Raw genomic sequence first — 15,005 nt, 5'->3', positions numbered from 1 at the left:
CACGACTGCATGGCCAGATCCTGTTCTAACTCCATAAGTGTTTGTAGATGATACCACCGTAGTGGCCTGTACCTCAAATAATGATAAGTTGGAGTACAGGAAGGAGATAGAGAGCTTAATAACATGGTATCATGACAAAAAGAAACTTTCTCTCAGTGTCAGCAAGACGAAAGAGCTGGTCATTGACTTCAGGAAAGGCATGTGCAGTGGTGTGGGGGACGTATGGGGGTGCACATGCCCTTGTCTACATCAGTGGTGTTGAGATTAAGGGAGTTGAAAGCTTCAAGTTCCTAGGAATCAGCATCACTAACAGCCTGTCCTGGTCCAATCACGTTGATGCTCCAACCAAGAAAGTTCACCAATACATCTACTTCTTCAGGAGGCTGAAAAAATGTTGACATGTCCTCATTGACCCTACAAAGTTTTGTTTATGCATTGTAGAAAGCAATCTATCTCGATAGTACAGCAACTTCTCTATACAGGACCACAAGAAAGTGCTGAGAGGTGTGCACAAAAAACAACCTCCCATCCGTGGACTTTGTCTGTACTTCACACTGCCTCAGTAAAGCAAACAGAATAACCAAAGTCCCCACCCACTACCCACTCTGGACATTCTCACTTGCCCCTCTTCCATTGGACAGAAGGTCCAAAAGCCTGAAAGCGTATTGCAGCAGAATCAAGGACAGCTTCCACCCCACTGTTACTAGACTGTTCAATGGTTCCTTAGTGTGTTAAGAATGACTCCACCTTATGATACAGTGGCATGCAAAACTTTGGGTAACCCTGGTCAAAATTTCTGTTACTGTGAATAGAAGTGAGTAGAAGATGAATTGATCTCCAAAAGTCATAAAGGTAAAGATGAAACATTCTTTTCAACATTTTAAGCAAGATTAGTGTCTTATTTTTGTTTTGTACAATTTTAGAGTGAAAAAAAGGAAAGGAGCACCATACAAAAGTTCGGGCACCCCAAGAGATTTGAGCTCTCAGATAACTTTTACCAAGGTCTCACACCTTAATTAGCTTGTTAGGGCTATGGCTTGTTCACAGTCATCGTTAGGAAAGGCCAGGTGATGCAAATTTCAAAGCTTTATGAATACCCTGACTCCTCAAACCTTGTCCCAATAATCAGCAGCCATGGGCTCCTCTAAGCAGCTGCCTAGTACTCTGAAAATTAAAATAAATGATTCCCACAAAGCAGGAGAAGGCTGTAAGAAGATAGAAAAGCATTTTCAGGTAGCCATTTCCTCAGTTCGTAATATAATTAAGAAATGGCAGTTAACAGGAACTGTGGATATCAAGTTGAAGTCTGGAAGACCAAGAGAACTTTCCGAGAGAACTGCTCGTAGGAATGCTAGAAAGCCAAATCAACACTCCCATTTGACTGCAAAAGACCTTCAGGAAGATTTAGCAGACTCTGGAGTGGTGGTGCACTGTTCTACTGTGCAGCGACACCTGCACAGATATGACCTTCATGGAAGAGTCATCAGAAGAAAACCTTTCCTGCATCCTCACCACAAAATTCAGCGTCAGAAGTTTGCAAAGGAACATCTAAACAAGCCTGATGCATGTTGGAAACTAGTCCTGTGGACTGATGAAGTTAAAATAGAACTTCTTGGCCGCAATGAGCAAAAATATGTTTGGAGAAAAACGGGTCCAGAATTTCATGAAAAGAACACCTCTCCAACTGCTAAGCACGGGGGTGGATCAATCATGCTTTGGGCTTGTGTTGCAGCCAGTGGCACGGGGAACATTTCACTGGTAGAGGGAAGAATGAATTCAATTAAATACCAGGAAATTCTGGAAGCAAACATCCCACTGTCTGTAAAAAAGCTGAAGGTGAAAAGAGGACGGCTTCTACAACAGGATAATTATCCTAAACACACCTCAAAATCCACAATGGACTACCTCAAGAGGCACAAGCTGAAGGTTTTGCCATGGCCCTCACAGTCCCCGGACCTAAACATCATCAAAAATCTGTGGATAGACCTCAAAAGAGCAGTGCAAGCAACACTGCCCAAGAATCTCACAGAACTAGAAGCCTTTTGCAAGGAAGAATGGATGAAAATCCCCCAAACAAGAATTGAAAGTCTCTTAGCTGGCTACAGAAAGCGTTTACACACTGTGATACTTACCAAAGGGGGGGTTACTAAGTACTGACCACGCAGAGTGCCCAACTTTTGCTTCAGGCCCTTTTCCTTTTTTGTTATTTTGAAACTGTAAGCGATGGAAATAAAAAAGTAATCTTGCTTAAAATATTAAAGAAATGTGTCATCTTTAACCTTATGTCTTTTAGAAATCAGGTCATCTTTTACTCGCTTAGTTATTCACAGTAACAGAAATTTTGACCGGGGTGCCCAAACTTTTGCATGCCACTGTATATCTTGTTATTATTTTACACCTTATTGTTTACCTGCACTGGATGCTCTCTGTAGCTGTTTCATTTCTTCTGCATTCTATTATTGTTGTACCTTGGCCTACCCCAATGCACTGTGTAGTGATTTAATTTGTATGAACAGGTTGCAAGGCAAACTTTTCACTGTATCTCAGTACATGTGCCAATAACAAACCAATTCCAATTCAAATTGATATTCTGTCTTTTACTTACGCCGTAGTACAGTATTCCTTTGATATAGTCCACATTGGTGGGACACTAGTGGGATAGTCAGTGGCTTTAAATTACTGTATGTTAACAGAGATGACCTCACCTGCACCCAGCACGTGAGATACAAACACTGGCCAGTGTTTGCCATGCCAGTGTGAAGCCATGCCAGTGACTATGCTTTCTTCGAAAGTTAAGAAGGTTTGGCATGTCACCGAACACTCTAGAAATGTACTGTTGAAAGTATCCTGATTGGTTGCGTCATGGACTGGTATGATAATGTGAATGCGCAGTAACTTAAGAAACTGTGCAGAGTAGTGGACTCAGACCCATACATCATGGACACATCCCTCTCTACATCAATAGTATCTGCATGGGGTGTTGTCTCAGGTGGTGAACAGCTACTTCCTTTTAACCATTCAGTGCTTGAATCAAACTGCACAACCCTCACTATAGTCATCCTATGATCACTTAAGATCATACGATATAAGGGCAGAAGTAGGCCATTCGGCCCATCGAGTCTGCTCCACCATTCAATCATGGGCTGATCCAGTTCTTCCAGTCATCCCCACTACCCTGCCTTCACCCCCATACCCTTTGATACCCTGGCTAATCAAGAACCTATCTATCTCTGCCTTAAATACACCCAATGACTTGGCCTCCACAGCCGCTTGTGGCAACAAATTCCACAGATTTACCACCATCTGACTAAAGTACTTTCTCCACATCTCAGTTCTAAAAGGACATCCTTCAATCCTGAAGTCTTGCCCCCTTGTCCTGGAATCCCCTACCATGGGAAATAACTTTGTCATATCTAATCTGTTCAGGCCTTTTAACATTTGGAATGTTTCTATGAGATCCCCCCTCATTCTCCTGAACTCCAGGGAATACAGCCCAAGAGCTGCCAGACACTCCTCATACGGTAACCCTTTAATTCCTGGAATCATTCTTGTGAATCTTCTTTAAACCCTCTCCAATGTCAGTATATCCTTTCTAAAATAAGGAGCACAAAACTGCACACAATACTCCAAGTGTGGTCTCACAAGTGCCTTATAGAGCCTCAACATCACATCCTTGCTCTTATATTCTATACCTCTGGAAATGAATGCCAACATTGCATTCGCCTTCTTCACAACCGACTCAGCCTGGAGGTTAACCTTTAGGATATCTTGCACAAGGACTCCCAAGTTTAAGACAGATTTATTGGATACAAGCCCTTAGTCTAAACCCTCCCTAGCAGCTCTATTAAATGTGCCCGCTGGGATATTGGACCCCTTTGGGTTTGTGTGTAACCCGTCCTTTTTGTACAGGTCATACCTCCCCCAGAAGAGGCCCCAGTGATCCAAGAATCTGAAGCCCTGCCCCTACACCAGTCTCTCAGCCATACATTAATATGCCTGATCATGCTCTTCTTGCACTCGTTAGCACGTGGCACAGGCAGCAATCCTGAGATTACTGCCCCGGAGGTCCTGCCTTTCAGCTTCCTACCCAACTCTCTGAATTCTCTCTTCAGTACCTCCTCCCTTTTTCTACCTATGTCATTGGTTCCAACATGTAGCAAGACTTCTGGCTGGTCACCCTGTCCCTTCAGAGCACCTGATCCGAGACATCCCGTACCCTGGAACCTGGGAGGTAACACACCATGCTGGTGTCTCTATCAGGCTGACAGAACCTCCTGTTTGTTCCCCTCGGATTGGAATCCCCCATGACTACCACATTCCTCATCTTCCTCTTTCCCTTCTGCACCATGGAACCAGGCTCAGAGCCAGAGACCCGATCGCCGTGGTCATCCTCTGTCAGGTCATCCCCCTCAACCGCATCCACTTTCACCACTTGAAACTACAATGGACATTGTTTTCTTCTTTTTTTTTCTAATTGTCTCCTTTCTTGTATAATTTTGTATGATTTATGGTGTTAATTTATGTTTTTCTTGTGAATGTTGTGTACCTGATGCTATGTGTTTGTGATACTGCTACAAGTAATTTTTTCATTGCAATTATGCATGCAGCTACTTTTGCAGATGACAAAGATTGGACCTTAAGTTTGGCTTTGACATGAACAATTGATTTGCCAGTCATTCATGATAATTCCAATAACTCTTTGGGGTTTGTGTCTTCAAATTACAAATCAATTTCACTCCTTAACAAACAGTGTCCCACTCTCCACCTTTACCCTTCAGATCTACTTTAAATGTTTACACTTTTACATTAAACCTGTGTCCTCTTGCTTTGGACTGCCAATGCGGGTACTGTATACAGTTAGAGTGTTCCTTAGCATGTCTATGCCCCCCACAACTTTATAAACTTCTGTAAGGCCACCGCTCAGCCGCATTTGTTCCACTGAAAGTAGTTTCAGCCGATAAAATCTCTTCTCATAACTCAAACCCTCCAGTCCAAGAAACGCTTCTGTGAATCTTCTCTGGACTCCCTCCAGCGTAATCACAGCTTTCCCATTGCGCGATAACCAGAGCTGAGCACAATACTCCAAGTGCAGCTGAACCGATGCTTTGTAGAACTGTAAAACAGCATCCCATGCCATATGCCTTCTTCACTGGTTTGTCCTTCTGTGTGCCTACATACATGATGGTGTATGACTCTATGTTCAACCAATCAACTTTAATTCATTTCATCACTTACTCACTTGTAAAATAAGAAGAAAGTTCTAATGTGCAATAAATGTATTTTCTTTTTGCTTTTATCCACAGACCACGTTTCCTGTAACTCCATCTTTAGCTACAAATCACACAATGGGTCTTAATCCCTACCTGAGTCACATGACCCATGGAATGGGATTGGTTCCAACAGAACTTCTACCAAACACACCTGTCCTGGTGTCAGGAAATCCCACTGTTACAGTCCAAGGGAACACAGCTTCACATAAGCTAATAAGAACAGACAAATTAGAGGTACCTGTATTGTTTTTTTATATGTTTGCATGTTTTAACTGCATATGCAATAAATGAATAATTTCCTTCAATAAAGTTATTACAGTAAGATGAGAGTACATAATAATAGTAATCTTAAATCAGCTTTTTCCATTATGATTTTCTTTTGCCAATATTTATCTTATCTCACTGTAATTACTCCCTCCTGCCATTAGAGGCAATGTAATGCAGCCACTGACAGGAAAGTATAACACAAGCTGAGGGAATATTTATCAGATTGTCCTGGGAGGCTGGGAGAATTTTCCCAAAGCTGCTCCTGTTAAAGACCCCAGTTTTTCTCTAAGTACAGAGAAGCCCCATGTTTGTTAGAGTTTCTCCCCTCTTCCAAAACAAGTAATACAAGAAGGCATAACTTTAAGGTGCTGGGAGGAAATTATAGGGGGGGATATCAGAGATAGTTTTTCTTAGAGCTTGGTGGATGCGTAGCTGGGGGTGCTGGTAGAAGAAGACACTTTAGGGCCACGTAGAAGACACTTAGATAGGCACATGGATGAAAGAAAAATGGAGGGCTATGTGTGCGGGAAGGGTTAGATAGATCTAGGATTAAATCAAAGGGTCGACACAACATCATGGGCCATAGGATGTAAACTCTGCTGTACTGTTCAGAGTGAATCTGAGGGAAAGCTGTTGGTCATGGTATAATGTGTTTTCATTCTTGCTGTTGACATTGGAAGCTATTATAAAAAATAAGGTGTTAAAATAAGACAGTATATGCAACTCTGCCATTGGCTCTGATTTGCTTCAGTGCTCTGGTCCAATTATCCTGTGACTAACTCACAGGACAATGTGATAAATCTCCCTCAGCATGTATTTGTGAAATTGTCCAACCTCCTCAAGAGAAATGAGCTGGTTATAGGACATTTGAATTGAACAGTGTTGTGAGGAGCTGCCTCCTGCCCATCACATTCAGAGGGATGGTGCTGGAGACATGTAAAGGGAGAGGAGGGTGCATTATCTGTCTGACAACAGATGTTCAGTAGACCCCTGCAGCCCTGAAGAGGTGCTTCCCTTCACTGATGGACCAAAGGGTGCACAATGTGACTATTGCATTTTGCAGCTCCATCTCTTGTCTAGTGGGTATCCAGAAAGCAACATTGCTCAGAAAATGATTTAGTAAAATAAGCTGGGTTGTGATCAGGTGACCTCAGGTTGTAGAAGAAATGGGCCCATATATACAGACAAGAAAATAGGAGCAAAAGTGGCCACTCGGCCCTGCATTCCTCTTCTGTGCCATCTCCCCATGTAACTCAATCCTTGATCTTTCAAAATTGTATCTATGTCCTCTGTAAATACATCCTATCATAGTGTACCTCCCAATTATTGCCAAACAGTAACTTGGAAGCTTGACATTTTGCTCCCTCCTTTCGGTCATGAGTACGGATAGGTGAGGGCCAAGAACTGTTTCTTGGTGCATTCCACTGGTTACAATTTTCCAGTCTGTAAGAAAATCTATTCATTCTGACTCTCTGTCTTCTGTCTGACAACAAAGTCTTAAATTCTTGTTAATACACTTCCCTCTATACCATGAACTTGTGCACTAACTTTTTAATGTGGCATCTTATCAAAGGCTTTCAGGAAATCAGAATACGTAACTATGTTGACATGTTCCTCTCGATCATCTCTGTTTGTTACATCTCCAAACAGCATGAGAAAATTTGTCAACCAAAGTTTCCCTATCATAAAACTATATTGACTTGGCTTAATTACAGTAAACTTTTACATAGAAACATAGAAACCCTACAGCATAATACAGGACTTTCGGCCCACAAAGCTGTGCTGAACTTGTCCTTACCTTAGAACTACCTAGGCTTACCCATAGCCCTCTATTTTTCTAAGCTCCATGTATCCATCCAGGAGTCTCTTAAAAGACTCTGTCATTTCTGCCTCCACCGCCGCCGCCGGTAGCCACTCACACGCACTCACCACTCTCTGCGTAAAAAACTTACCCCTGACATCTCCTCTGTACCTACCTCCAAGCAGCTTAAAACTGTGCCCTCTCGTGTTAGCCATTTCAGCCCTGGTAAAAAGCCTCTAACTATGCACACGATCAATGCCTCTCATTATCTTGTACACCTGTATCAGGTCACCTCTCATCCGCCGTCGCTCCAAGGAGAAAAGGCCAAGTTCACTCAACCTATTCTCATAAGGCATGCTCCCCAATCCAGGCAACATTCTTGTAAATCTCCTCTGCACCCTTTCTATGGTTTCCAAGTCCTTCCTGTAGTGAGGCAACCAGAATTGAGCACAGTACTCCAAGTGGGGTCTGACCAGTGTCCTATATAGCTGCAACAATAATTCTGAATAATTTACTTGGCTTTGTTGACTATAGACTCCAGCATCTTCCCAACAATGAATGTTAAGCTAATTGGCCTATGATTTCTCACTTCTTTCTTTCTCAATTCGTGAACTAAGGAATCACATTTGTGGTTTTCCAATTCACAAGTCCCACATGGAATTGAATGAATATTATAAATCTTCAACGAATAGCCGCATTATCTGTGCAGCCACTTCCCTTTAAACCCTTGGGTGTAGGCAAACCAGACTTGGCAACTTGTCTACCTTTAGACCAATCAGTTTTTCCAAATTTTTTCCTTGTGATAAATATTGTTACAAGTTCTTGTCCACTATTTGAAACTAGCCCACTGTGATGACTAATTCAAACTATTGTTTTAAATTATCAACCACTTCCGTATTTCCTATTATTAATTCCCCATCTCCTTCTCCTGGGTCCCACACTAACTCCAGGTACCTTCTTCCTTTTTGTATTGCCGTTGAATCTTTTGTTGTTTCCTCTCATGGTCCATTTTCTCGTCTCTTTCAATTTTTCATTCTCCACTGCTGGCTTCTAAAAATCCCCTGTCCTCTGGTCTACTACAAGTTTTTTCTCACTTTAATTTTTTTGCTTTGAATTGAATATTTTGCTTGACCTCCATTGTTTACCACCAAGAAAGATATCTCACTATGTGAATTGGGATATGTATCCACTGATCCTTATAAAGTAGTTGCTTAAGCATTTGCTACTGTCCAACCACTGACCTTTCCTTGACCCCCACTCGTGAAAGCCTTTACTTTTATAGCATAAGACCATAAGTTACAGCAGCAAAATTAGGCCATTGAACCCATCAAGTCTGCCTTGCCATTTCATCATAGCTGAGCCATTTTCCCTCTCGGCCCCAATCTCTTGTCTTCTCCCTGTATCCCTTCATGCCCTGACCAATCAAGAATCTAACAACCTCTGCCTTAAATATACATAAAGACTTGGTCTCCACAGCTGCCTGTGACAACAAATTCCACAGCTTCACCATTCTCTGGATAAAGAAATTTCTCCTCATCTTCATTCTAAAAAGATGCCATTCTCTTCTGAGACTGTGTCCTCTGGTCTTAGACTCTCCTACCATAAGAAACATCCTCCCGACATCCACCCTATCAAGGCCTTTCACATTTGATAGATTTCAATTACGTCACTCCTCATTCTTCTGAATTCCAGCAAATACAAGCCCAGAGCCATCAAATGTTCTTCATATGACAAGCCATTCAATCTTTTTTGTGAACCCTCTCCAGTTTCAGAATGTCCTTTCAAAGATAAGGGGCCCAAAACTGCTCACTATACCCCAAGTGAGGCCTCACCAGTCTGTATAAAGTCGCAACACTACATCCTTGCTTTTATATTCTAGTCCAAGAAGGCCGACCAGCACCTTTACTTCCTGAGAAAACTAAAGAAATTTGGCCCGTCCCCTAAAACCCTCACTAATTTTTATAGATGCACCGTAGAAAGCATTCTTCTAGGGTGCATCACAACCTGGTATGGAAGTTGTCCTGTCCAAGACCGAAAGAAGCTGCAGAAGATCGTGAACACCAATCTTCCGTCCTTGGACTCACTTTACACCGCACGCTGTTGGAGCAGTGCTGCCAGGATAATCAAGGACACAACCCACCCAACCAACACACTTCTCGTCCCTCTTCCCTCCGGGAGTAGTTTCAGGAGCTTGAAGACTCGTACAGCCAGATTTGGGAACAGCTTCTTTCCAACTGTGATAAGACCGCTGAACAGATCCTGACCCGGATCTGGGCCATACCCTCCAAAATATCCGGACTTGCCTCTCGGTTTTTTTGCACTATCTTACTTCCCATTTTTCTATTTTCTATTTATGATTTATAATTTAAATTTTTAATATTTACTAATGTTAACTATTTTTAATATTTTTAATATTTAATATTTGTAATCCAGGGAGTGTGAAGCACAGAATCAAATATCACTGTGATGATTGTACATTCTAGTACCAATTGTTTGGCGACAATAAAGTATGAAGTATAGTCCTCTTGAAATGAATGCTAATATCACATTTTCCTTCCTCACCACAGACTCAAGCTGCAAATTAACCTTTAGGGAATCCTGCAGAAGGACTCCCAAATCCCTTTGTGTCTCAGTTTTTACATTTTCTCTCCATTTAGAAAATAGTCAGCCCTGTCATTTCTTCTACCCAAGTGCATGACCGTACATTTCCCAACATTACATTCCACCTGCCAGTTCTTAAACTTCAGCAGTTTCCCTTATTTAAGTTGAGGTCACTCATTTTTGATCCAAGATCTTCAGCCTCAAGCTGTATCTGGAATTTACTATGTTGCGATCACTACTCCCTGGAGGGTTCTTCACTATTAACCCTACCTCACTACACATGACCAGATGTAAAATAGACCTGTCTCTAGTAGGTCCTGTAAGATATCATTCTCAGAAACAGTCCCCGGTGCACTTCACAATTTCCTCTTCCACAGAATCTTTCTGGCTTGATTATATTATTCAATATGTAGATTAAAATCAGGTGTGATAATTATAGCTCTTTTCTTACATCCTTTTGATATTACCCATTTATACCTTGTCCAACTTTGAGGCAACGTTTGGGCGACTTTAGATTACTCCCTAGTATCTTGTATCCCTGGCTGTTCCTTCCATCCACCCAAAATGATTCAACATCACAGTACCTCACTGCTCACTGCCACACTGATAACTTCCGTGATCAACAATGCTAATATACCTCCGCTTCCTTTTTGTCTCATTGCTTGGAGCACAGAATAAGTTTCAACACTGAGCTGCCAGTCCTAATCACTGTCCATCCATGTCTCTGTGATAGTAATTAAATAAATCTCATTTATTTCCATTTGTGCTGTTCACTCATCTATCTTGTTACGGTGCTGCAAGCATTCAAATTAATCGTTGCTTCCTTAGTGTTGTTATTTACTCCAGGTAAAATCACCACTGCACCCCTTGCTTGTGGTTTTTGTTTCTTCCTTTGATTTTCATTCACCCCTTCACTGCCCTGGGCCACTGCTTTCTCATTGCTGATTTATTACACTTCCTGTTCCCTGAGCCTCCCCCCGCCCATTAGCTGAAGGTCCTGATTGCCCCTTCGAAGCCCAGCATGGGCTTTACTGTCAATCTGTAATAGCAGTCTCCAGCGACTGCCACAGGGTGGGCTTGGCATGCTGATTGAATCAGACACTCCCACTGGGTGTCCCACCATGCACTGAAACCAAACAGGTTAATTATCTTTCTGAAACTTGATCAGTCCTTGACCCTTATGATGATAATGAGCCCTTATACATTAACAGAATCTCAGTGTAGGTAGAAAAATCCATGGAAAATCAGAGCGGGATAGAGCTCCGAAACAGGCCCTTTGACCCACTGACTCTAGGCCAATCATCAACCACTTACACTAATCCTACATTAATTTCCCATTCCCACCTCGGATTCTACCACTGACCTACCCACTTGAGCAATTTACAGAGGTATTGGCGCTGCACGTCATTGGGATGTGGGATAAAACAGGCCCAAGCAGAGGAACCCCATGTAATCATAGGGAGAAGGTGCAAACTCTACAGGGATCAGACTCGAACGGGGTCTCTGGAGCTCTGGGGCTGCAGCTCTACCTGCTATGCCACTGTGTCGCAGAGTCAAGTCAAGACGGTTTTATTGGATACAAGCTGTTAGGTTGAGACATACCTTTGTGCGTGTGGATGCTGCTTCTCCAGACCTCCCTTATGCTAGACTGTTTCTCCCAGCCTCAGCGAACCCCCTCCTCATCCCTTACCTGTCAATTGACAGAGACCCTGCTCTTCTACACCCATAAAGGTCTGTGCTAATAGGTGTGCAAGACAGGCAGTAGAGTAGCACAGTTAAGCAAAAATGTTTATACATTGTGATTAATGTAATTATTAGTTAAGGATGCTGGATGTAACCATTTTACAGATTCCTTTTCACTTTTACTGCAGCTAACATTTACTGAATCTTAATAGTAACTTAAATTTTAATAAGAATTAATTACTCTGAGTTATGATCCTCCTCCAGTATTTCTACGGTGCTTTATTCAAATTAAGCTACACAGAATTCAGTCAATTCATGTAATTCAGGTGCTGAGAATTGCAGTAAAATTCAGCAACTGAGATGGAATTGAGAAAAAAAGTCACGTTTTCACTATTATGGAGAGAAAGTAGATCTGTCCCTGCATCCCCCTGAAAAACTGGAGCTTCAGAGGTGTGTATTTTCTGGCACTTACTGTTTGGCCCGCAAACTTTGGGAAGACCAGAGTATCCTGATGATCTTCCAGGAGCATTTGATGTTCGTCTCTGCTATATTTTGTATCAAAACGTTGGATCTAGTTTTAAGACTTAGTTTCCCAGGAAGGGAATCTTTACTTGTATCTATCCTTTCTTTTTAAAATTGTACATTTAGTATCACACTGTGAAAATGTATTTGTTAAAAAAAAAGAAAGGAAGTATGTTTAAAGTAGAGTGAAGTATGGGCTGTTTATTCTTGGGAAGGGAAGTAGATTTTGCTTGCTGAAATTTCTGCACAATTCCCTCTGGTTCTGTTCACTGTCACCAAACAAGCTGCTGCTTACGGTTGTGAGGGAGAGCCTAGCTCAGTAACAGAGCAGTACAAATCTCAGTGCAGTGACTCTTGGTAAAACATCCAGACTCCCAAGCTAACGTGGTACTGTGCCGTACCTCGAGAGCAGTGCTGCAGTTATTACAGTTGCTCCTTCACAGTTCCAGTAATCTGAGTTCGATCCTGACCTTTGTCTGTATGGAATTTGCATGTTTTCCTTGTGACCGTGTGGCTTTCCCCGGGGTGCTCCAGTTTCACCCCACATCCCTACAATAGGATAACTAGCTGCTGTAAATTGGCCCAGATCTGTGCTCCCTTTAAAGTCACTGGGACCCTACATCCTGTTCTCCCTTTAAACTTACCATGCCCCAAGCCCTGTTGACCCATTTCCTTTAAATCCCCTAAGTCCCAGTTCCTTTGCTCCCTTTGTACTTACCAGGCCACAGTTCTTGAACACCATTTAAACTCACTAGTTCCTGCGCACCATTTAAACTCACTAGTTCCTGCGCACCATTTAAACTCACTAGTTCCTGCGCACCATTTAAACTCACTAGTTCCTGCGCACCATTTAAACTCACTAGTACCTGTGCACCATTTAAACTCACTAGTTCCTGTGTTCCATTTACACTCACCAGGCTCCAGTTCTTGCACACCATTAAAATGCACTGAGGACCAGTATCCCGTACTCGCTTTAAACTCTCTATCTTAAAAAAGTGAATTTAAAGTGTGTTGGAGTATGAATAGGAGTAACATTGGATTGTGCAGCCCGACACTAACAGTGGTCCTGAGGCTGCCGGGTTATCGGGGTTTTACATTTAATTCACCTTCTGTTAGAAGGCCAGCAGAGCCGGGGCAGTTGCCTGGTCTGGGTCGGCCAGTCAAAGGCAGTCTGCTTGATCCCTGGGCATATATGAACGGTTGCTGATGACGGTCTTGTTAGGTTTGCAGGGAATTTCAGCGTGGGAATTGTACTCGGGGTGAGAACGACTGCCGCTACGCACACCCAATGGATTTGGGAATGATCGACTCAAATGAAAACACAGTTACCGTTTGCATGGATTACATCAAGGGCCGTTGCTCAAGGGAGAAGTGCAAGTACTTTCACCCCCCTGCACATCTGCAAGCCAAGATTAAGGCTGCCCAGCACCAGGTGAACCAAACTGCAGCTGCTGCCATGGTAGGTAAACTGGAGATGGAGGAAAACCTCCTCCAACTCTCACTTTCACGTCTCTGTCTAAAGTCCTTAGTTAACTTGAGCAGGTTAAAGTAACAGTCCAATCCTTGATTATATGTCAAATGTGCGTGAGAGGGCATTCTTCTTCCTTTTCTTCATTGAGTTATTCTATTGAAACACTCGTTGGGGGGGGTGGGGTAGCAATTACACTTGTGTTGGTCAGACAGGAGAGATACAAGGGACTGCAGATACTGGAATCCAGAGCAGCAATGTGCTGGAGGAACTCAACAGGCCGAGCAGTATCTGTGGGTGGAATGGATACACAATGTTTCAGATTGAAATCCTTCACCAGTCCAGATGCTACTTGTCCTGCTGAGTTCCTCCAGCATAGTGCCTGTTGATGGTTTGCTGAATGGTGAACCCACTGCCTTTGATCCTTTTCAGTACTGAGTTCGCTTTGATCACAGAATCATAGAGAAATAAACCAGAGAAGCGGGCTCTTCAGCACACCAAGTCTGTTCCAACCATCAAGCACCCATCTCTCCTTTACCCTAATCCTCACCTTACTCTCTCCACATTCCCAAAAACAGGCCAGTTACTTTTACCACGCTGGGACCAAATTCAAATTGCCTAAGAGCCTACAAACCGGCACACTTGGGAAGAAAGGAGCATTCCAGAAAACTCACAGATGCAAAAGGGAGAGACAGTGTTGGAGATCAGGGTTAAACCCAGGTATCTGGAGTTGTGAGGCACCAGCTCTGCTAGCTATGTCACAATGCGGTCCTGAAGTTCCCATGTCTTAAGCTTGTTTGGAGAAGGAGCCCCATGTATTGAACAGGTGCTGTCACTGACCACTAAAATCTATTGTCCCAGCGTCAACATTAGATGTTTGAGTGGAGTTGGAATACCCAGTATCACTCGTAGATTTGCTCTGTCCACTATCTCAAATCCTGGGATTTGAGCAAATTAACCCACAGGAAGGACATCTGTTCCTTTGTTTCTGGTGATGTTGGATCACTTATCTCTGCAAGTGGGCAGGGTGACAGTGTGGCAGCCCTTCATTGTCGACTGCCTCAGAGAGCAGAAGCTTTCTTGCAGGCCCTCTGCGAGTGGGCATCTCCAGAGGCAGGGGAAAGTGAGAGGAGCCATTTGTTGTCTTGGCCACATCACCACACCCACAAGGAGGTCTGGCAGAACTGTATCATCCCTGACTGAAGTGATTTGTCCCAACCCTAGGTAACGTGCCCTATCTATTCACAAAGCTGTGTATGAGCAGACAGATCTGGAGCAGATGTAGGCCACTCCACCCCTTGAGTCTGTCCATCACTCAGTGGGAACACGGCTGTAAATTCAGCCCTGCATTCTCTGAATTACTTCATCAACACCCAAGTCCCCAAACAGGTGG

The 15,005-nt window shown here is 43.0% G+C and overlaps 1 protein-coding gene across 9 annotated transcripts in view; it reads left to right on the top strand.

Moving 5' to 3' along the window:
- LOC134352900 (muscleblind-like protein 3) overlaps positions 1–15,005 on the top strand; it is a 190,321-nt gene that overhangs the window by 136,178 nt on the left and 39,138 nt on the right. For all 9 annotated transcript variants that reach the window (XR_010019497.1, XR_010019496.1, XM_063060491.1 and 6 more), the window contains exons 4-5: positions 5,304–5,504; positions 13,367–13,603. Coding sequence is in view for 7 of the 9 variants with exons in the window: in XM_063060491.1 (XP_062916561.1) it covers positions 5,304–5,504; positions 13,367–13,603 (438 nt within the window). In the remaining 2 variants the exon portion in view is untranslated. The remainder of the gene's footprint in view (positions 1–5,303; positions 5,505–13,366; positions 13,604–15,005) is intronic.

This window comes from Mobula hypostoma, chromosome 10 (assembly GCF_963921235.1).
Source record: "Mobula hypostoma chromosome 10, sMobHyp1.1, whole genome shotgun sequence".
Classification (NCBI taxonomy): domain Eukaryota; kingdom Metazoa; phylum Chordata; class Chondrichthyes; order Myliobatiformes; family Myliobatidae; genus Mobula; species Mobula hypostoma.
The sequence above is the reverse complement of the archived record's forward strand: the minus strand, read 5'-3'. Positions and strand labels throughout refer to the sequence as shown.